This window comes from Leopardus geoffroyi, chromosome E3 (assembly GCF_018350155.1).
Source record: "Leopardus geoffroyi isolate Oge1 chromosome E3, O.geoffroyi_Oge1_pat1.0, whole genome shotgun sequence".
NCBI lineage: Eukaryota > Metazoa > Chordata > Mammalia > Carnivora > Felidae > Leopardus > Leopardus geoffroyi.
In genome coordinates this window covers 24,386,901-24,409,187 of record NC_059340.1, presented here as the reverse complement: position 1 = coordinate 24,409,187, position 22,287 = coordinate 24,386,901, and the positions used below count along the sequence as shown (strand labels likewise).

General features: G+C 46.8%; 1 protein-coding gene across 1 annotated transcript in view; it reads left to right on the top strand.

The window, feature by feature from the left end:
- Positions 1-21,725, top strand: part of EEF2K (eukaryotic elongation factor 2 kinase) — a 63,829-nt gene extending 42,104 nt beyond the window's left edge. The window contains exons 10-18 of the mRNA XM_045461202.1: positions 603-804; positions 2,217-2,284; positions 4,576-4,653; positions 5,486-5,548; positions 6,902-7,036; positions 7,190-7,378; positions 12,058-12,182; positions 16,571-16,749; positions 18,532-21,725. Coding sequence (XP_045317158.1) covers positions 603-804; positions 2,217-2,284; positions 4,576-4,653; positions 5,486-5,548; positions 6,902-7,036; positions 7,190-7,378; positions 12,058-12,182; positions 16,571-16,749; positions 18,532-18,641 — 1,149 coding nt within the window. The 3' untranslated portion in view covers positions 18,642-21,725. The remainder of the gene's footprint in view (positions 1-602; positions 805-2,216; positions 2,285-4,575; positions 4,654-5,485; positions 5,549-6,901; positions 7,037-7,189; positions 7,379-12,057; positions 12,183-16,570; positions 16,750-18,531) is intronic.
- The last annotated feature ends 562 nt before the right edge of the window (positions 21,726-22,287 follow it).

Genomic DNA, 22,287 nt, shown 5'->3' with positions numbered 1-22,287 from the left:
TCAGGGCCAGAAGGATCTCAGCCCCATCCGTGCCCCTCATTCCTCCCCAGATCAGTGCACAAAGCCCTTCTGAGTGTCCCCGCTAACCCAGTACCTGGGGTCTGCTTGATTGGACCTATTTTGACCAGAGTGAAGGGCCCAAGTGTGTAGAGATAGTGAGGGAGGTGTGTGGTACATGTATTTGTGTGGCATGTTGATAAATGGCTGGACTAGACCTGGACCTGGCTCTTCAGGCACCTTGCCGTGTCCAGGATAGGCCCCCCGCTTTTACCGTGACCAGATGTAAGAGATTGTCAGGACAGACCAGCTTGGGATTCTGGATGTGTGGCCGCAGGTATGCCCCAGCTCAGGGCTGTAGAGTGTGGTGAACACTTTGGGATTGCTGGCTGGCTTTGAGCTCCTGCACCAGATGCCCCTTCTTAGAAGCCTTTGGGTTAATCCTCCACTGGTTATTTTTAGATTTCCTGCCAGTCCCTAAACAGGCATGTATGGGGGCCGTTGACTGAAAGGGCCTCAGGGTTTGGGTAAACAGCACGCTCCCGGAAGAGCCCTTCTCTCCCCAGAGGGTTTCTGTGTGACATGGGTGTCCGTTAATTCTCCAGCAATCAGCCAAGACCATCTTGAGGGGGACAGAGGAGAAGTGTGGGAGCCCCCGAGTAAGGACCCTCTCTGGGAGTCGCCCCCCCCTGCTCCTTCGCCTTTCAGAAAACTCTGGAGATGAGAACATGAGTGACGTGACCTTTGACTCCCTCCCTTCTTCTCCATCTTCGGCCACACCACACAGCCAGAAACTGGACCACCTCCGTGAGTGACATTTTTGGTCCCTGGTAGTTGTGATTGGAGGGGACAGGCACCAGAAAGAACACAACTAAACTGGCTTTCGCTTATGTTAGGAAATCAGATATGCTAGTCAAAAAGATTCATGGGCCAGATGGTTGTATGAGTGAGTTTGTTTAATAAGTTTTCAAGACCCAAGTCTTCCGAATGCTTCAAAAACAGACCCTGTTTTAGATAACATTTTTTTCAGCGTGTTTCATGAAACTAGCAAAACCTTTACACCAAAATTTCACAAAACAGCAAAAAAAGAAAACTGCATTCCAACCCCACTTATAAATATGCAATACAGAAATTCTAAATAAGGTATTAACAAAAACTTGTAGTGTCTTTGAAAGAATAGTCTGTCATAATCAGATAGTGTTTTTGCAAGCATCTGAGAGTTGTTCAATATTAGGAAATCTGAACGACCTATGAATAGATCAGAGGAGGAAAACAGAATCATTATCCTCAAAGTTGAAGTGATAGAGTTTGCTGATAAAGCGGAGGGGAGGCACGGCTGACTCCAGGGTTTTGATCTGAAAAACTCTAAGGGTGGGGTGGCCATTTATTCAGCTGGGGGATGCTGTAGAGGAACAGAAGAGGAAGATTTTAGTGTCAAATGTCAAGCCTTTTAGACATTTCCACTAGAAGACCTTGGGTATAGTTTGAAGCAGGAGTTGACAGGCTCTCCTTAGAAGGCCAGAGAGTAAATATTTTAGACTTTGGGGACTTATGGCTTCTGCATTAGCAGCATGAATGTGGCCATCGACAGTATGTAAATGAGTAGGTGTAACTGTGTTCCAAGAAAGACATTAAATTTTCTATTTCATGTACTTTACACATAAATTACTATTCTTTTAATTTTTCTGACCATTTTAAATGGAAAAACCATTCTTAAAAACCATATAAAAATGGAAACAAGCTGGATTTGGCTGTGGAAGGTCAGGGGAGGAGACAGAGACTGGGAACCACCAGGAAGGAGGTGGTTGGTTGTTAAGCCATCTGAGGCTTCTCCAACTTGTAGCTACTCATTGAGCCCCAGATATACAAATGGCCATTCTTCTTTCACACCTGCACCTCACTGAAGGCCAACTGTGGCCCAGGCACGTGTGCCTCTAAGCACGTTGTACAAGTTATTTGCATTACAGCCTTGAGGAGGCACGGGGGTGAAGCTACGTGCTTAGGACCCCACAGACAGCAAGTGGCAGACTGAATAAGTTCTTGAGGAAGAACTGTAGCCCTCCAGGTACTGACAGCTTTCTTCCCCCGTTTTTGCACCATTTGCAAAAAAATTTTTAAAAAGGCCTGGTGACAGGTGCGTTCAGCCCTAGATTGTAGTCAGTCTTTCAGACAGTTTTAGTGGTAGAGCCAGTGCGTTATCTCTGTTTTCTCCTGCCCAGATTGGCCTGTGTTCAGTGACCTTGACAACATGGTACCCCGAGACCATGACCATCTGGACAATCACCGGGTAAGTTGGACAGGGATCTCCCGGTCTGCTCTGGGCACTGCCAGGGGCCACAGGGAAGTGCGGATGACTCTCAGCCTCCTGCCCAGGGCAGTGGTGCCCTCTGAGAAGAGCTGGATCCATTGCAGTTCCCGGAGATGGTAGCAGAAGAGAGAATCCAAATTAGCAACAATGCAACCTTCTGATAAATGCTGAGCAAGCTCAGCCCTGGTGTGGTTTGGCCACATGCGTGTGGACAGCTGTCCTGGGGGGAGGGAGCTGTCCTGGGTTTCAGACGAGTGACTTATAGCACAATCCAGCGTGATGCCCTCAGGTTGGATAAACAGGACAGGTTTCCAACAGCTTCTGGGTGACTCTGCGGAAGCTGAAGGCACTGCATTTGCATTCAGGCAGACATCTTACAGTGTCAAAGTAAAAACTCACAGGAATTTTATTTTATTTTATTTTATTTTATTTTTTATTTTTTTTTATTTTTGGGACAGAGAGAGACAGAGCATGAACGGGGGAGGGGCAGAGAGAGAGGGAGACACAGAATCGGAAACAGGCTCCAGGCTCTGAGCCATCAGCCCAGAGCCCGACGCGGGGCTCGAACTCACGGACCGTGAGATCGTGACCTGGCTGAAGTCGGACGCTTAACCGACTGCGCCACCCAGGCGCCCCAAAACTCACAGGAATTTGAAAAACAGACTTTGAGAGGTGTCACCTGTGCCCAGACCTCAGGTGCACTTTAACTCGCACCCTGGGATTGCTCCAAAGGTTAAAGTTCACTCTTGACTGCTTTTCAGAGTTTTTGAGTGGAAGGAAAAAAATAAGCGTAAGACTGTTTCAAGAGTTTGATAGACACTCTATGCCTCAACAACCTGTCAGGTAGATATTATTTTTGATTCCATTTATAATAGATTTCATTCTGGAATTAGAATACATTTTAGAATTTCAGGGCGCCTGGGTGGCTCTGTCGGTTAAGCATCCAACTTCGGCTCAGGTCATGATCTTGCTGTTTGTGAGTTCAAGCCCTGTGTCGGGCTCTGTGCTGACCGCTCAGAGCCTGGAGCCTGCTTTGGATTCTGTGTCTCCCTCTCTCTGTGCCCCTCCCCTGCTCAATCTCTGTCTCTCAAAAATAAATTTAAAAAAAATTAAAAAAAAAAAAAAAAAAAAGATCCAGGCATACCTGAGTGGCTCAGTCCATTGATTTTGGCTCAGGTCATGATCCCAGGGTTGTGAGATCAAAGCCCCGTGTGGCTCTCTGCACTGAGTGTGAAGCCTGCTTAAGGTTCTCTTTCTCTCCCCATCTGCCCCTCTCCCCAACTCTCTCTCTTTCTAAAATTAAATTTTTAAATTAAAAAAAATTAAAAGATCTGAAATAACTAAGACCTAATGTTAAGAGCGGACAAAGCCAGGTGACAGGTGCATAGGGGTTCATTTTATTATTCTCTCTTCTTAGAGGTATGTTTGAAATACTAATTAGTAGAACAAAGAAAGAAACAAAAGTGTGAGCCGAATAGTGATGCAGGTGACATGCAGAGATGGCCAGAACTGAACACTGGTAGACAAATGACTGAAGTTAGAGATTCCGAATTGTCCAGAAGAATAAAAAATGTGCCCCGGTTTTGGCAGAGGGCTCCATTGTAGTAAATACTGCACTCAGTGCTACATTTGTGTCCATGGGTCATACGTCATAAACCAGCCTTTGTTTTTCTGCCTGTGAGCCCCTCTTTTTAAGAAAAAAATTTTTTTGATGTTTATTTATTTTTGAGACAGAGACAGAGCATGATCGGGGGAGGGTCAGAGAAAGAGAGACAGAATCTGAAGCAGGCTCCAGGCTCCAAGCTATCAGCACAGAGCCCGACGTGGGGCTCGAACTCACAGACCATGAGATCATGACCTGAGCCAAGGCCGGACGCTCAACCGACTGAGCCACCCAGGCGCCCCGAGCCCCTCTTAATAATAGATTGGTCTTCCTGTGGTCCGTACTCCCAGTGAGTAACACCTTAATTCTTGCTCATAGCCCTTCATTGTAGGCCCTGTCATGAATCCTCATGGCTAAGGAAATAGCTGTCCGGGGTCCCAGCTGGCAAGTCACAAAGCTCAGACTTGAGCCCAGGCAGTCTGGCTTCAGAGCCCAAGGTCTTCGCCACTACTTTGTACTGTTTCCTTGTCACCCAATCAGCAATACAGAGGGAAGGGGATGTTACTTGAAGTGATAGGACAAAGGAGAGATAGCAAATGGCTGAGTGTCCAGAAGTAACCACCACTCGGAGGATCACTGAGACCCTAGGGCCATCTTCTCTCCACAGGACTCTGAGAACAGTGGGGACAGCGGATACCCCAGTGAGAAGCGGGGTGAGCTGGATGACCCAGAGCCCCGAGAACATGTAAGGAATTCCCCCCAGGGAAATGAGACCAGACTGTTCTGTTGCCTCATTGTCCAGGGGGACGGAAGGGTGGGGAGGAATGTGAGTGCGTTGTGAGAACATAATAGGTAAATTGATACCCAAGATCATTTCAGATAAAAATAAAGGCAGGGCAGAAGATAAAACAGGGTTATGGGGACCAGAAAGTTTAGTAAATGGACAAGTATGGGCGATTACATAAGACTGAAAATGGCAGACAACTCTTATGAGGAAACTGGAATCTAGGGTGCTGGGTAATGGGCTGGAATGGTGTGGGCGGAAGGACGCCATTCAATGCGTGGTGTTCTGGCCATCCTGGGGAGTGCACTGGGGGACACTGGTGCGGGTGGCTCAGGCAGTGTCTGCCACTTAGAGGTTTTCCCGTGTGCCAGAGTTGAATCTGAGCATCTAAACCAGTCTTGCTGAGAGCCCTTTGGTCTCAGCTTTGTTACTGCAAGTAAAGACCTATTATGGGAGCTTTGGTAAGGGGAAGGAGGTTTTCTTGGTAGTTACCTGCCACGATCCTGTGCCTTTGAGTCATTTCCATCTGGGCACACAGGGAGGGTGAGAGGAAGGCTGTGGGCACACCAGCACATTGGTCCTGCCTGTTACCCAGCATTCTCTCTTCTTGGCACATGAGTTCCAGCCGCCCCTCCTAGAGGCCAGGCCTGTCCCTTGGGAGCAGGGTCTCCTGGAGGGGGCTGAGCCTGTCCCCTAGGAGGAGAGTCCCCTGGAAGAGGGTCCCCTGGGGAGGAGGGCAGGACCAGTTCTTGGGAACTGCTCTTTGGCTCACTCTACCCTTTACCTCCCTCAGGGCCACTCAAACGGTAACCGGAGGTACGAGTCTGATGAAGACAGCCTGGGCAGCTCCGGACGGGTAATGCTCCCTGAGGCAGCCTTGTCGTGACCACGTGCTTGCCTTTCCAGCCCCTGTTTCTCCTCCCTGGTGTCACTGCTGCCTGCCCAGGCACCTCACACATCAGCTAAAGGAAGATTGTGCAAAGGAGCCAGTCCCTTTGTCAAATACTTTTGAGCCCCTGGACTGGGCGGGACACTGGGGGATCTGCGGAGAGGCATAGAGACAAATAGGATAGCCCATCCTGGAGGGGGGGCTATAAGGGCCACAGCTCACATGGTAAAGTAATGCCTGTGTATAAGTGCCTCAGAGAATTCATTCATTTACTTATCAACCACCCAGTGAGACAGGCTAATGTTATTCATCCCCATTTTACATACGAGAAAACGGGACTCTTAAGCAGCTTTCCCCAGGTCACCCGGCAAGTGTTTCTAACAAGCATCTTAGAAGCTCATTATTTTATCATCAGGCAGATGTGGGAAGACCAATCCTCGGGAACCCTTCTCTAGCTGAACCAGAAACACATGTTGAACCTCTCACTCTCTAGTCTTTGTGAGTCTCCCACTTGCCAGGTCCTTCCTCCTACTGTGGTCACATCTCCTCAAAGCCCATCTGCTCCCCCAGACTGGCCCCCTGTGGCACCTCCTGCGGGAGCCTTTCCCAGTTGCCCCAGCAGGCTTGACTCTTGCTCCATCCGGAACACAGAGCATTTACCACGCGGTGTTTACCGATGGTGCAAGGTCTCAACACAGTGTAGAGCAGGGTTGTTTAACCATGGTGCCATTGACATTCTGACACTCTGGGCTGGGCCCTTCTTTGTCGTGGGGGGTGCCTTGTGCATTGCAGGATGCTTAGCGCACATATATGCACGCAGCTGCCTGGCTTGGTCCTGCAGGGACCTTTGGAAGAGGGTGTCTGTGGCTGGAACATGATGTGTTTTCCAAACCTATTCCCCGAAGCTTCCTGTGGATGCACAGAGGAAAGCGAAGGGGATTTGCTGCAGGGTCTCAAGTCAGACTTTTCTGGCCCATCATGTGGGTCACTGGCCAAGGAAGCAGCTTACGGTCCAACCTCCCCAACCAAACCCTGCTTGATAAACGAGTGGGAGACACTTTGAACTGCTGCAGTCCATTCCACTGGCCTTTGTGTCCTCGTGCTATAATATTCCCTCAGCACCCGTAAATTGGCAGGATTTGAGGGATTAGAAATGGAGCCGTGTTTGTCCAAGAAAATTTGATACCTTAAGGGTTCGCTCCCTGCATCTTGCCAGCCAGGCTCACGCGGTAGGAGCAACTGACGGCTGGTGGTGGGGCCTGCGTCCCCAGCCCCTCATTCCCTGGCCTGTAAACTTCCATGCCCGGTTCCCTCTTTCAGGTGTGCGTGGACAAGTGGAATCTCCTCAACCCCTCCCGCCTCCACCTGCCCAGACCTTCCGCCGTGGCCCTGGAAGTGCAAAGGCTTAACGCTCTAGACCTTGAAAAAAAAATCGGGAAATCCATTCTGGGGAAGGTACGGTGATGCCCGCTTCAGAGCCCTTTTTCCACTGACCCAGAGCCCAGCTCACGCCTCTGCTCCGCTAATCGCTTCCTCCCGCAGGCTGGCTGGGCGGCCCTGGGTGCTTCTGCCCAGGCAGCTGGGCCAACAGCCAAGTCTGTGTGGTAGGTCCATCTGGCCATGGTGCGCTACCACGAGGGCGGGCGCTTCTGCGAGAAGGACGAGGACTGGGACCGCGAGTCGGCCGTCTTCCATCTGGAGCACGCGGCCGACCTGGGTGAGCTGGAGGCCATCGTGGCCCTGGGGCTCATGTGCTCACAGCTGCCCCACCACATCCTGGCCGACGTCTCTCTGAAGGTGAGGGGCGGCAGGGACCCAGTCATGGGTGGGAGGGGGTGCTCAGTCATCGTCCTCTCCATCCTGCAGGTTTGTGCATGCCCCGGAAACTTCTGAGCCCCAGTGTGGGGCCAGGCACTTGCAGGTTAGCTGAAACTGGTAGGACTGGGATGTGCCACTGGGGAACGAGTGCAAGGTGACAGTCATGATTCCAGGCAATTATGACATGGCATGATGGGAGAAACAGAAAGTAGTGGTGGAAACAGATGGGAAGGGCCCTGAGTGGGTTTCACGGGGTCGGTGAAACCCCTGATGGCGGGTTCCATCTATATCCTTGGTGGGGAGAACAGAGCCCGATGCCCAGTACATATTCAGTGTACATTTGTGGGACGGATGAATGAGGTGACCTCTGAGTTAGGCCTAAAAGCTGAGTGGGAGTGAGCCAGGCAGAGTGTGGGAGGTGAGCTGTCCAGGCAGAGGGGGCAGAGGTGCCAGGATGGTCAGAACTGGAACTTCATTCATTTGCCACTGATGTAAGCAACTTCTTTGCTGAATCAGGTAATGGTTTTAACTGCTGAAACACAGGGGCACCTGGGTGGTTTAGTTAGTTGGTTAAGCATCCAACTCTTGGTGTCAGCTCAGGTCATGATCTCATGGTTCCTGGATTCAAGCCCCACATGGGGCTCTGCACTGACAGTGTGGAGTCTGCTTGGGATTCTCTCTCTCTCTCTCTCTGTCTCTCTCTCTCTCTCTCTCCCTCCCTCCCTCCCTCTCTCTGCCTCTCTCCTGTGCACTCTCTCTCAAAATAAACTTAAAAAAAAATACTGAAAAATGTTTCTTCAATTTCCTGTGCTAGTCACAATGTCATGTTTACAGATGTGACACACTTGTAAATTTAATCTGCATTATTAATGTTTTCTCCATCCCTTGCTTTCCATCAAGACCATCGAAAAGAACAATCAAAGTCTGATCTGTAGGTGGGCGCCTGCCTGGCTCAGTCAGAAGAGCATGAGACTCTTGATTTCAGGGTCATGAGTTCAAGCCCTGTATTGGGCATTCAAAGCCCCATGTTGAGCGTAGAGCCTACTTAAAAAAAACAAAAAAGAGGGGTGCCTGGGTGGCTCAGTCAGTTGAGCATCCAACTTCTGCTCAGGTCATGATCTCATAGTTGGTGAGTTCAAGCCCCACATCGGGCTCTGTGCTGACAGCTTGGAGCCTGGAGCCTGCTTCAGATTCTGTGTCTCCCTCTCTCTCTCATGCTCTGTCTCTGTCTCTCAAGAACTAAATAAACATTAAAACAATTTTTTTTTTTTTTAAAAAAACCCTCTGATCTGTACTATTTTCCACTTTCTGTGATGTAAGTGTGACTACGGTGCCATTTTCAAGGCACCAATACATCATCACTGAATCTGGATTTGGAAAGAAATGTATGGTATTTCTGTCGTCCAGATTCAAGAGACCAGTGGTTCTCAACCAGTCATTCTGCTGTTCCTTCTCCAGGGGACCCTTGACAATGCCTGGAGACACTTTTGGTAGTCAAAATATTGGGGTTGCAACTGGCATCTAGTGCATAGAGGCCAGGGATGCTGTTCAACATCCTACCATACACAGGACAGCCCCCACAGCAGAGAATTATTTGGTCCAAAATGTCAGTAGTGCAAGGTTGAGAAACCCAGAAATAGACATAAATAATCTGAAGAATATGGACAACAGGACATCATAGTTAAAATAAGTAGAAAGTCATGAGTTTAAAAAAAAAAAAAAAGTCATGAGTTTTGAGTATTTGTTGCCTTTGTTTTTAATATAATTCATTTAATTGTAAGTTTATGTAATTTTTAATAATGACTGTGTTTTACAGTCGACTTGCAAAATTCCCGATAATTTCATGGTCAGTTCTCCTGAGCCCAGAGAGCCGGATCCAGCATACTGCTGCCTTTGGCCTGTTCCCCCAGCATCTGCCACAGAGCCTGGCACTCTGTGTCCAGAGAGGACACTCAGAAGGATTTGAGGCCTGAATAAAGTAATCCCAGAGCCCGGCATGAGTGGTGAGGGACCAGGACTGGGGGGAGATCTTCTTGTGACCTCAGGCTGTTTACACAAACCACACTCTGGCAGCTTTGTAAAGGGATTTACAACCCATTTCAGACTCCTCTCTCACCTGTAAGCCTCTCAAAGGCCTTTCTCCGGAGGATAGACTCTGGCAGCTTTCCCTAGCAGGAGTGTGGGTGGACGGTTAGGACAGGGCAGGCAGGGAGGAAGTAAGCTGTGTCCCAGCAGGCTTATGGCTTAGCAAAAGAAATGATGGGTGTGTACCCTGAGAAGCCGCTATGTGCCCTAGAAACCCCATCACCCACTTTCTCCACTGCCCCCTCCTTTGGGACTTTTGTTTGTTTTCTTACTAACACATGCATGAATTTAGCACATGCTTTTTGAGAGTCTCCAACACTCTGGGCACCGTCCTAGGTTCCTGCTCTCATGTAGCAAACTTTTCAAATGGATATAGTACAGATCATAATTAACAAAAATCTTTCCAACAGAATTAAAAATAACTAGCCTTTATTGAGCACCTCCCATGCCAGGCATTGTTCTATTGTGCTGAGGAGAAAATACCAGACAAGGTGATTGAGAGTGACCGGAGGGGCTTCTTGTATTAGGACAGAGTTCTGGCTCCAGGGGAGGCTGAGAAACGTAGCCTGTAGCTAGGCAGCCACATGGCGTCCAAAATATGGTGGAGGACAATGGATATGGAGACAGCTGGTGGTCCCTGCCATGCTTTTTTTTTTTTTTTTTTTTTTTTTTTAATTTATTTTGAAAGAGAGAGAGCGTGAGCAGGGGAGGGGCAGAGAGAGAAAAAAAGAATCCCAAACAGGGATTTGTCAGTGCAGAGCCCGCGGTGGGGCTTGATCACAAGAACCCTGAGATCATGACCTGAGCCAAGATCAAGAGGCAGATGCTTGAACAACTGAGCCCCCGATGTGCCCTCCCCTCCCATACTTCTTAAAGCCTGGTGGTTGAGAAGGGCCTCATAGGCTGATGTGAGGGTTTTGGATTTGTCTCGGAGTGGGGATAAGAAGCCATGGGCAGCTTTGATAAAGTAATGTGACCTGACCTGGTCTTTAAAAGCATCCCTCTGGCTGCTGCTATGGGATGGATGTTAGGGGAGCAGAATGGAAGCAGGTGGTGCACTGTTGGTGGGAATGTGAAATGGTGCAGCCACTGTAGCCCCTCCAAAGGCTAAGTAGGAGTTACATGTGACTTGCAATTCCGCTCCTAGCTATCCACCCAAGAGAATAAAAACACACATACATCCACGTGAAAACTTGTAACAGATGTTCATAGCAGCATTATTCATTATTCAGCCAAAAGGTGGAAGCAACCCAAACATCCACCAACTGATGAATAAAATGTGATCTGTCCATACGATGGAATATTATTTGCCATAAAAAGAACAAAGCACCAATCTATTAAAACCTTCATGTGAAGTTAAGCGAGTCACAGTAGACCACGTACTATATGATTGCATTTATATAAAGTGTCCAGAATAGAGAAATCTCTAGAGACAGAGGGTAGGCTCATGGTTACTTAGGGCTGGGTGGGATGGGGCAACTGGGAAGTGACAGTGAAAGGGTATGGTATTTTGGTTTCTTTTTGGGCTGATGAAAATATTCTGAAATTGATAATGGGGATGGTTGCACGTTCTGTGAATGTACTAAAACCCACTGAATTGAGTGCTTTACATGGATGAATTGTATGGTATGTGAAGTATACCTCAATAAAGCTGTTAAACACTTTTTAAATTTTTTTTTTCAACGTTTATTTATTTTTGGGACAGAGAGAGACAGAGCATGAACGGGGGAGGGGCAGAGAGAGAGGGAGACACAGAATCGGAAACAGGCTCCAGGCTCTGAGCCATCAGCCCAGAGCCCGACGCGGGGCTCGAACTCACGGACCGCGAGATCGTGACCTGGCTGAAGTCGGACGCTTAACCGACTGCGCCACCCAGGCGCCCCAAAAACTTTTTAAATAAAAAGAAAAGTTAAAAAAAAACTTTTTAGGGGCGCCTGGGTGGCGCAGTCGGTTAAGCGTCCGACTTCAGCCAGGTCACGATCTCGCGGTCCGTGAGTTCGAGCCCCGCGTCGGGCTCTGGGCTGATGGCTCAGAGCCTGGAGCCTGTTTCCGATTCTGTGTCTCCCTCTCTCTCTGCCCCTCCCCCGTTCATGCTCTGTCTCTCTCTGTCCCAAAAATAAATAAACGTTGAAAAAAAAAATTAAAAAAAAAAAAAAAAAAAAAACTTTTTAAAAGTAAAAACTTTTAAAAAATGTTTATTTATTTATTATTTTTGAGAGAGAGAGAGAGAGAGAGAGAGAGAGGGAGAGTGAGCAGGGGAGGGGCAGAGAGAGAGAGGGAGAGACAAAATCCCAAGCAGACACCATGCACTGTCAGTGCAAAGCCTGATGCGAGGCTTGAACCCACAAACCATGACCTGAGCCAAAATCAGGAGTCGGGATGCTTAACTGACTTAGCTACCCAGGCGCCCCAGAATAAAAACTTTTTAAATAATGGAAGCAAGGAGCCCTATTGGAGGCAAGAGATGATGTGGCTGTCTGGAGGAATCAGAGCAGTGAGCAAGAGTGGGCTAAGCTTCCATTCCTCTCTGCCTCATTTCCGTTTCTCTCCCCCCCTTTGGTCTGTATTGACAGGAAACAGAAGAGAATAGAACTAAAGGATTCGATTACTTACTGAAGGCAGCTGAAGCTGGCGACAGACAGTCCATGATCCTGGTGGCTCGGGCTTTTGACACTGGCCAGAACCTCAGCCCAGACAGGTACCGTGGCTGTCACTCAAGTGGAGCTGGTGGGAACCTGGGCCACAGGCGGGGACTTCCCCCTCAGTATCAGCACAGACCCGGGTTCCAGGCTCAGCTCCCCCAGTCCCAGTCCCCTACTGTGGACAAGTTATTTCACTTGTGGACAAGTGATCTTGGTGTCTTCATTGTGTGAAATGGGGATAATTATATAACCTGCATTCCAGGGTGGTTATGTGAGGGTTCATTGACATGATGCCTGTAATCCTCCCCGAGCCTGGCAGATAAAGCAGGGACATCCCAGCCATTCTGCCAAGAGATTTGCTTTAGGTCCAGAGTGGTTGTCCCTAGATGTTAGGATTATGGGTGACTTTAGTTTCCTCTTTCTACTTTTATTTTTGTGATGTTATTTTCCACTTCTGAGAGGGAGAGCAGGAAAGGAAGCAAGATCCCATGGAGATTCAGGCCTGGTGTGAGTTTCCAGAGTGGCTCTGAGTCTCCTGAAGGCTCCCCCGCTGCAGGTGCCAGCACTTTCCCATCTGTCCCTCCGGCTGCGGTGCCAAGACTGGTTTCTGCAGCGGAGGGCAAGAGGCGTGGCCCCGCTTCATCTCCTCTCCGTGGCTTAGCCAGTGGGAAGTCCCAGAAGTCCCAACGGTGGAGATCCTTTGAAGGAATTCAACTCATAATGCAACCCCTTGCTCAGCCTCTGGCTCCCACTGGATCTCAGCTGTTCCTGCTGTTCTCAGGGGCCCGTGGCTTTCTGGATGGGAGCAGGGTGGGCACTATGATTATCTAAACCTGCAGGGTTGAAGCAGCCTGGAAGTTTCTTCCTCTTTGGGTCGAGGTCTCATCTTTTCTCCCTGGGTTTAAGGAAGGTCAGGACTGTGGCTGCATTGTATCAAGCTCTCAGTGTCTAAAATGTCTCCATTTGTGACATCTCACCTCTACTACATATCCTACGTCCACAATTTTATCAGATACCTAGTGTGACAATCACGTCCCCTTCTTTTTCGACTACCTTCGTATCTGTGATTTTGAGAGATCTGAGATCTGTGATCTCACTGAGAACAAGAACTGGGGTCTCCTGCATCTCTATAATCCCAGCGCTTAGCGCAGGGCCTGGCTTACTAGTTGTTTGAATAAACGAACCCACACTTCTCTCGGACACAGACAGGGGAGGTGTTTTTAGCCCCATTGTACAGATGAATAAACTGTAGTTCTGAGAAGTGAAGGGACTTGGCCAAGGTCAGGTAGCTAGTAAGTGGCAGAGCCAAATCTTGGGTCTTGTCCCCTCTCCTCCAATGTACTGTGTACTGGCTTGCTTCTCAGATTCAGAACTATACTGGCATAGAGAGAGGTGGAAGAAAAAAAGAAAGAAAAAGAAAGAAAGAAAGAAAGAAAGAAAGGAAGGAAGGAAGGAAGGAAGGAAGGAAGGAAAGAGGGAGGAAGAAAGAAAGGGAGGGAGGGAGGAAGGAAGGAAGAAAGAAAAGAAAGAAAAAAAGAAGGAAGGAAGGAAGGAAAGAGGGAGGAAGAGAAAGAAAGAAAAGAAAAGAAAAAAGAAAAAAGAAAGAGGGGAGGGGAGACAAAGAAAAAGGCAAAGACAAGACATGCTTATGTCAGGTCAAATGCCAATGTATATGGTGCCCATTGATTGCATGGTGGGAGGGGGCTGGAGCTGGGCATTGCATATTTGTATCTGAGGTCCTTAAGAAATCTTTGTGTGTTTTCTCTTCATGCCTTTTATTTACTTTTTATCTGAGATGACAGTTGTTTTGATTTGTAAGAATTTAAAACACTTTTTTTTCATGTTTATGAATTTTTGAGGGACAGAGACAGAGTGGGAGTGGGGGAGGGGCAGAGAGACAAGGAGACACAGAATTCGAAACAGACTCCATCCAGGCTCTGAACTGTCGACACAGAGCCCGACACAGGGCTTGAACTCACGACGTGTGAGATTGTGACCTGAGCCGAAGTCAGACACTTAACCAACTGAGCCACGGAGGTGTCCCTGATTTGTAAGAATTTTTTAACATTAAGGCTATCAACTCTGAGGCATATGCTTCTTTTTTAAAAGATTATTTTTGAAGATGGCTGTCATCAGCGTGAGGGAGGGGGGTGGCACATGTTCCACACAGTGTGACCATTGTTACTGGGTTTGGGGCAACTGGTTTTTAATATTTATGTAGTTAAATCTGTCAACATTTGCTTTTATAGCTTCTGCCATAGTCATTTCTTATTCTTCTTCCTCATTCCAAGCAGTTCCTCATTCCAGCCTCTTCCATTCAGAGACTATTAATTAAGGGCCAGCTCTGGGTAAGGCAGGGCCCCATATAGACCCACATTTACATGTAAGGGGTTTCAACTTTCTCAGAAGTTACCATTTATTTTTTTTAATGTTTGTTTATTTTGAGAGGGAGAGAGAGAGCTCGCACAAGAGAGTGTGAGTGGAGGAGGGGTGGAGAGAGGGAGAGAGAGAGAGAATCCCATGATAGCAGGCTCCATGCTATCAGTGCAGAGCCCAACACGGGACTCAAACTCACAAACCGTGAGATTATGACCTGACCTGAAATCAAGAGTCAGACACTTAACCGACTGAGCCGCCCAGGTGCCCCAGAAGTTGCCATTTAATATGGGAAGGAAAATCATTGGTGATTCCAAGGCAAGGTGGGCACCCTAATCTCGGGGTGTAGGGTGTGGTGGGAGGCAGGCAGGGAGAGATTAGGCCTGTCCTCCTCTTTCCTGTTTAATGCTTTTGGGGCAGTTCTGCTTTGCCCTTCTGGACCAGGGAGGGTCAAAGCTGAGAAGGGTGAGATGATGTAGTTTAGTGGCCTCAGTCCACTGTTCAAACCCTAGTTTGTCAGGTCACCAAGAATTTTCAAATGATTTCTCCTTTTTGTGAAATAAAATGGAATCAATGTTATCTCCTGAACGCCATCCCAGCCAGCCACTTGTTTACGTTTATTCATTCAACAGACATTTAGGAAGGCTGAGCTATTTGCCGAGCCCTGGGAATGCCACAGCGGACACAACCAAGTCCCTGCCTTCTTGGAGCTTGTGTTTTAGCCAAGGGAAGCCATAATAAGCAACTGAATAAGTCAACAGGAGAATTACGGGATTGTATGATCGAGGTCATCGTAGGAAATAGAGTGTTTGGGATGGTGTCTCCCAAGAGGTGACGTATGAGCTGAGGTTGGGTGGATGAGGAGCCAGGCATGGAAAGACTTGAAGAAAGAGTGCTCAAGCGGAGGGAGCAGCGGGGGCAGAGGCCAAACAGCAGACAGAGTCTGGCACGTTCTGGGAAGAGAAAGTGGCTCAGCCCGTCTGGCGTGGGGGAGGTTAATGGGCTCTAAGATAGGGGTGGAGCCAGGTTGGGTAGGGCCTCAGAGGAGAGGCCAGCCAGTCATTGGAGCTGTTATTCCTGGCACATTTCAGGAGACCCATAGACTTTCTTATCTGCGTCTCTCTTTGCTCTTTCCTGATATGCTATAAATAGTTACTCACATGCTTCGTATTGTGCAGTTAGTACACCACAAGAAAGAGCCCGCTGCCCTGTTTGCTTTGTATTTTATGTTGTTCAGATTTGGTTGGAACCTGTGTATGCCCTTGGTGGCTTGGCCTTTCGTAGTAGGGAGAAAGGGTTGAGGGTGGAGGGGCAGAGCCAGAGAAAAGCCGGCTATTCTGGGGAGAGCCCTGGGTTGTGCTGGAGGAGCGCCAGAGCTGGCCAGCACAGGCAGAGGATAAGATGTGGCTGAGTGACTGCTGTTAGCTTGGATGGTTCTGGAGGTCTTGAGAAAGGGTCCTCCACCCACCGCCTCTCCTACTCAAGTCATAGAGCAGACTGGCTGGGTACCAGCTGCTGCTAATGCTAGCCCGTAGTGTGATTCTGTACAAACTAGAAAAATGCCCCCTTCCTCAAAATACGCTACATCATCTGTTGGAAATTGTGTAATACATATACCAATTTTTAAAAATGTTTATTTATTTATTTTGAGAGAGAATATACCATGGAGGTGAGTGGCGGAGGGGCTGAGAGAGAGATAGAGAGAGACAGAGAAAGAGAGAGAGAGAGAATATCCCAAGCAGGCTCCTTGCTGTCAGCAAAGAGCCCAACTCGGGGCTTGATCATGACCTGAGCCATATCAAGAGTCAGATGCTTAACCAACTGAGCCACCCAGGTATCCTGGGTAACATACCAATTTTGCTAGGGAAAGCTACTTGACTACTGTCTTAATATCTAAACCTACAATGTGAATGACACCCCTTAGATGTGGTAGCACTGGGTACCACGGGTCATGAATCATAGGTGGTGGCCCCACTGGGATCCCTGACTTGCCTCTCCTGCTGATGGGTCTCCTCCCTCTGCCCATTGCCATGGTAACCTCCAACTTTTCCTTTGTATCTCCTGGAAGGTCCCGAGACTGGCCAGAGGCTCTGCACTGGTACAACACTGCCCTGGAGATGACAGACTGTGATGAGGGCGGGGAGTATGATGGGATGCAAGATGAGCCTCGATACACGCTGCTGGCCAGGGAGGCCGAGATGCTGTTTACCGGCGGCTGTGGGCTGGAGAAGGACCCGCAGAGATCAGGTAGGGCCTGGCTGACCTGCCCCTGGTATGGAACAGGGAGGGACATAATTCCTGTCTCAGTGGGAATTATGGCAAAGGCAAGACTGAATCTCTTCTTTTTTTTTTTTTTTTTTTTCAGTTTTTATTTATTTACTTGGAGAGAAAGAGAGTGAGGGGAGGGGGAAAGGGCAGAGGGAGAAGGAGAGAGAGAATCCCAAGCTGTCAGCGCAGAGCCTGACTCAGGATTCGATCCCATGGATCCCGAGATCATGACCTGAGCCGGAATCAAGAATCAGACGCTTAACCAACTGAGCCAACCAGGTGCCCTAAGACAGTCTCTTCTTTCACTGGAGGGGAGAAAGAGACATACCAGCCCTGCATGACAGGCTGGATACCCATATGGTGCTCGTTTAGGAGGGGGCTTTATGGAGCTGGGATGCAAATGAACATTTTTATTTTAATGGTTATATATTAGGAGTTTGGTATTTTTGCAATTTTAAAAATTGAACTGACATTTTCATTACACAACAGTCACCATTTTTAAGTGCATGGGTCAGTGGTTTTTAGTATATTCATCATGTTGTGCAACCATCACCACTATCTAATTCCAGAACATTTTCAGTACACCAAAAAGAAACCTGGTACCGGTTAGCAGTCAGTCCCTATTTCCCCCTTCCTCTGTCCCTGGCTACTACTAACCTATTCTCTGTCTTTATGGATTTACCTGTTCTGGATGTTTCATATCAATGCATTCATACAGTATGTGGTCTTTTGTGTCTAGCTTCTTTCACTTAGCATCTTGTTTTGAAGGTTCATCCATATTGTAGCAGGTATCAGTACGTCATTCCTTTTTATTACCAAATAATATCCCATTGTATAGATACACCACATTTTGTTTATACATTCATCAGTTGAAGTGCACACTATATATATATTTTTTTCTGTTACATAATAAGCATACTGAACTCCTGATTTCATAGGATGAGCCTATATTTAACAGTTTAAAGTTTTTTTAAGGTGTGTGAAAAAAAAAACGAAGCCAATAAGGGGTACGTGGGTAGCTCAGCTGGTTAGGCCTCTGGCTCTTGATTTCAGCTCAGGTCATGATCTCACCAGTTGTGGGTTCAAGCCCCACATTGGCCCCTGCTCTGACAGCATGGAGCCTGCTTGGGGTTCTTTCTCTCCCTCTCTCTCTGCCCCTTCCTGTTCTGTCCGTCTCTCTCTCTCTCTCTCTGAAAATAAATAAACTTAAAAAAAAAAAAAAAAACAACTAAGCAAATAATAATGCAACTCTAAAATCCCTTATTTGAAATTTCTAAATCCAAAAAACTCTGAAAACCAAGTGTTTTTGTACACTTTGCACAAATTTTCTTGGAAGCAAAAACCTCTCCAGAACTGACATGAAACTGTTAATAATCTTTATTTCTTCTATTTATTTCTTCCACTTTCATGCATTCCCTAATTAGGCCTGTAAAAATCCTCACCCTGATTCTCATTGGATCAAATGGAATCACCCCCTCACCCTTAAGCCAATCACTGAGCTCATTGAGATGGTTTACTCTAATTGGCTGTGCCTAAGTCTGGATGTCTGATTGGCTATGTTTAAGTCCCTAAGGCCGGTGGGAATTGGGAGAGTGTTCTGATTGGCTAGGCTTGAATCACCTGCCCACTCAGGTCAGGAAGAAGTCATTTGGGTTCTTAAAGGAATCTTAGGGTACTGTTCCCCGGGAGGGGTCTGGGTCATAGGGCTGGCAAAAACAACAGGTGGTTCACCTCTTTGTGCCCCATTTTGCTCTCCTTCAGGCGACTTGTACACACAGGCAGCCGAGGCAGCGATGGAAGCCATGAAGGGCCGGCTGGCCAACCAGTACTACCAGAAGGCGGAGGAAGCCTGGGCCCAGATGGAGGAATAGCTTGCCAGGAAAATCACTGCCGTCCAGTCCCAAGCCAAAGGGCTAAGCGCAGGGAGGGGAGGGGGACGACTTATCATTTAGGGGTTTTTTTTGGCGGGGGTAAGGGGCAAGTATTTTTAGTGTATTGTAAATCAACTTTTGTATTTCGTTTTTTGACTCTTGAACGTGTCTTTGCTATTAGCAGAGACACTACAGCTGTCCCTTAGGGCAGCATCTTGGGGAGTGGGGATCGAGAAAGCAGCCTAATGAACCAACATATCGTTTTGAGCTGCTTCTTCTGTTTTTTCTTTTTTGGTCATGAGATGTAAGAAAGTGCTTTTTGCTGCCATTAATGAAAACTGTTAGGGCTTTGGGCTTTGCTCACCAGCTTTTTCAGGCTGTACTGAAATGAAATCTTGGGCCCACAGAATTTGTTTCCTGAGTTGTGATGGGGAGGGTAGAGCTGCACATTAACTTTTCCCGGGGTGTATCTTATCATGACTTAGTGCAAAGCCTTATTTCAGAGCATTTGAACGCATGCATGGCATTGTTCTGTGGATGTACGATTGCACAGTATCAGGCCCCGTTCTGCTGTGGGCGAAGGCCTGCACGCTGGTTGTTGGCTTATCTTTTAATTTCCTTCCTGAATGCAACTGATTTTCTGGAATACAAATTCCATTTTTCAGCATGCTTTCTAGAATGGGCTTTATAAAACAGGTTTGATTTTTTTGTATGCACACATTTACTACCTCTAACTTCTCCATCAGCTAGTGTGGGAGAGGGTGCGCCTCAAACCTTTTACATGTAAGGTCAGCAATTTGGAACTGGAGCCTTTCCTCCAAACAGATATATACTCCGCATCTCAGTGGCAGCATCCACAGTGTACCTAAAGTATCTGTGTACAGTGTTCCTCTGTGTTTTCTTAGCATCTGACGTTTGTATGTAGAATCTGTTCCCCAGGCCCTCTCTTTGGTATTTTCTGCTTGAAACTGGGCTCATTTTCTTGTAAATTGCAGCCGTACTATTTCAGCCACAGCCCCTTGAGATTTATCTCCGATGTTTGAGAATGAGAGGGCAAGAACTATAAACACTCATTAATTCCAGTAGTTTCCCCAGGGCGAGGCTGTGGCTCTCTGTCTTTAATGAGCTTTCCCTTTAAAAGGAGTAAGATTTAATATCGGTATGATTTCAGTTGGTGTATCAAATAGCAAAGAAAACACACTGCTTTGATCAAGCCCAAGTGCTAAAGCAGCCTCTCTCCCTTTGTTTAAAAAGGGAAACATAAAAATAAAAAAACAGAATGTGACATACAAACCATCCTTATCTGTCCATTGAAACAAGTCTTTCAACACAGTACTGTTAAGTGCTGTGGGGTTGTGAACCTCTGCAGCTGTTGGGTTCCAAAGTTCAGAGTGTGCCCTAAGGGAAAAAATCAAGCAGATTCAGGATGACCCTTGGAAAAATCCTTTAGACTACGTGTAAATTCCAGTATCCCTCATGTGTATGGATACACCACAACCAGCTTCCTTTACAAGTTGGGAGTATTCACCCTTTTTTTCATTTGCACCAGACCAAGAAGTTGGCTTGCGTTAGGTTTTTTGTTTGTGTGTTTTAAACCAGTGTGTAGAGTTAAATTGCATGTGGTAAATGTTAAGTGGAAAGCAACTTTATTGTGACTTGTCTCTTACCTCTGTTAAACAGCCGGATAGTAAATACTTTAGGCTTTGTAGGTCATATGATCTCTGTTGTAACTACTCAGCCCTGCTGTAGTGAAGAAACACTCATGAGCAGTACCTAAATGAATGAGCTTGGCTGATGTTCCAAGAAAACTTTACTTACAAAAACAGCCTGCCTGGGCAGTAGTTTGCCAACTCTAGCGCTAATCCTTGACTAAGAGTTATATAGTATGCCCTGAAGGTAAAAGCTATCTCAACTTTCCAACTTTGAGTGCTCAAAAACACAGGTTGTTGGCACAGAATAGGCCCCAGTAAATGTGTGAGCAAATGGAGAGTCATCCCTAGTCACAGCACCTGATCTGTGGCTCTGATTCTTCCAACCAGTTAATGATTTGTCATCTGAATTGGCTTGAACTGTCACTCCTCCGCTTCCACCCACCTACCTCCATGGCCTTAACTCAGCCAGCTTCTCTTCCAAAAGGCTGGATGTATAGCTAAGCATATGCTTATTAAGGACTGGGGAGAGTAAAATGATCTGCAAGATGCTGAGATCCTTCTGGGCCAGTAGGAGGACTTATTCCACATTTAAAACCTGGTTTTGTGCCTTCTAAAGCTGGTTAAAGGCTTTTTTTTTTTTCCCCTCACAAATTCTGGGCATACAAAAACAAAAGACAACCCCAGGACATTCCAGCCCAATTGGGAAGTCATCAGAGAGCATCTTGAAGTGCAAGGAGCGGTTGAAGGTCCAGGAGATTAACAGAGTCTGTGATATAATCCCATATCTCTAACCGTAGATGGAGAAACCAAGGTTCCAAAAGGTAGACTCTCACAGTGGACCCAGCTGGTTAGTAGCTAGCTGCAGCTAGGATTTGAAAGCTGCTGTTATTTAGAGGATCCTGGGAATGAAATTTAAAATTAGACTAGAATGTAATATCCCTTCAGTTTTGCTGTAGGTTGTTTGTTTTTTTTTTTTTTAAGCAGGCTTTATGGATGTAAGAAGGAAAAAAAAAAAAAATGCCACACCCCAGTGCATCTGAATATCCCTTCCCTTCCCCTCACCTGAGGCATTGTGGAAATTTATCATCAAATGCAAACTTGGGGATCCAAGCCAGGTAAATTACCTTTGTTCCTATTTCAGTGATTTCTTTTCCTTTCATCCCAGCACATTTGTCTGCAGTACTAGACATGATTTACAAATCAAATGTTTACAAAGGTACATGCAGCTTGTGTGGGGGGAAAGGAGACAAAATACGCATAATCTCTGTGTGGATTTGTCCCTGTTACTCATGTTTCTAGTCTCAAGGTAACTATTTAACCTAGCAAAGGTAGACACTGGGTAGGATCCAAAGAAGTGGCTTGTGTCATCAATTTACTTTTGCATATGTATTAAGTTCCATTTTGTCTGTTCAAATAAAGTGGTTTCTTTCTTTCCGGTCTCAAATTCAAATGTCTCCTAGTAACAAGGAATGCAGTGGCTGCCTGGAGGGCTCAGGCCCCATCTCAAAGGAGCAGCTGTGATTCAGCTCCAAATGATGGTCACCATGGGAAGTGTGGACCCAATGTCGGCCCATTTTCCATTTTTTCTATGGCTGCTGAAATTGGATTTGTTAATGCAAGGTCTCCTAATTTTTAATATTTCTAATAAATTCTAATTTTCTAAAAAAATGTGTCTAGATTTTAGATTTGGCCCATATGTTGTCCTTTTGCTTTAAAGTATGTGAACCTGTTTTTTTTTTTTTTTTCCTGATTTTTCTTATCCATAAAACAGAAAGAATAATCTTTACATTTCAGAGTGATCATTAGCCTCAGAGGAGATAATGCATGTTAAAGATGCTATGTGATCCAAAATTTAAGAAAATCTTGGTCACTGGTAGGATCATTTGGTTTCAAACTAATGCGTTTTTAACTTTAAGAAATTTGAACTGGGGCGCCTGGGTGGCTCAGTCGGTTAAGCGTCCAACTTCGGCTCAGGTCATGATCTCACGGTTCAT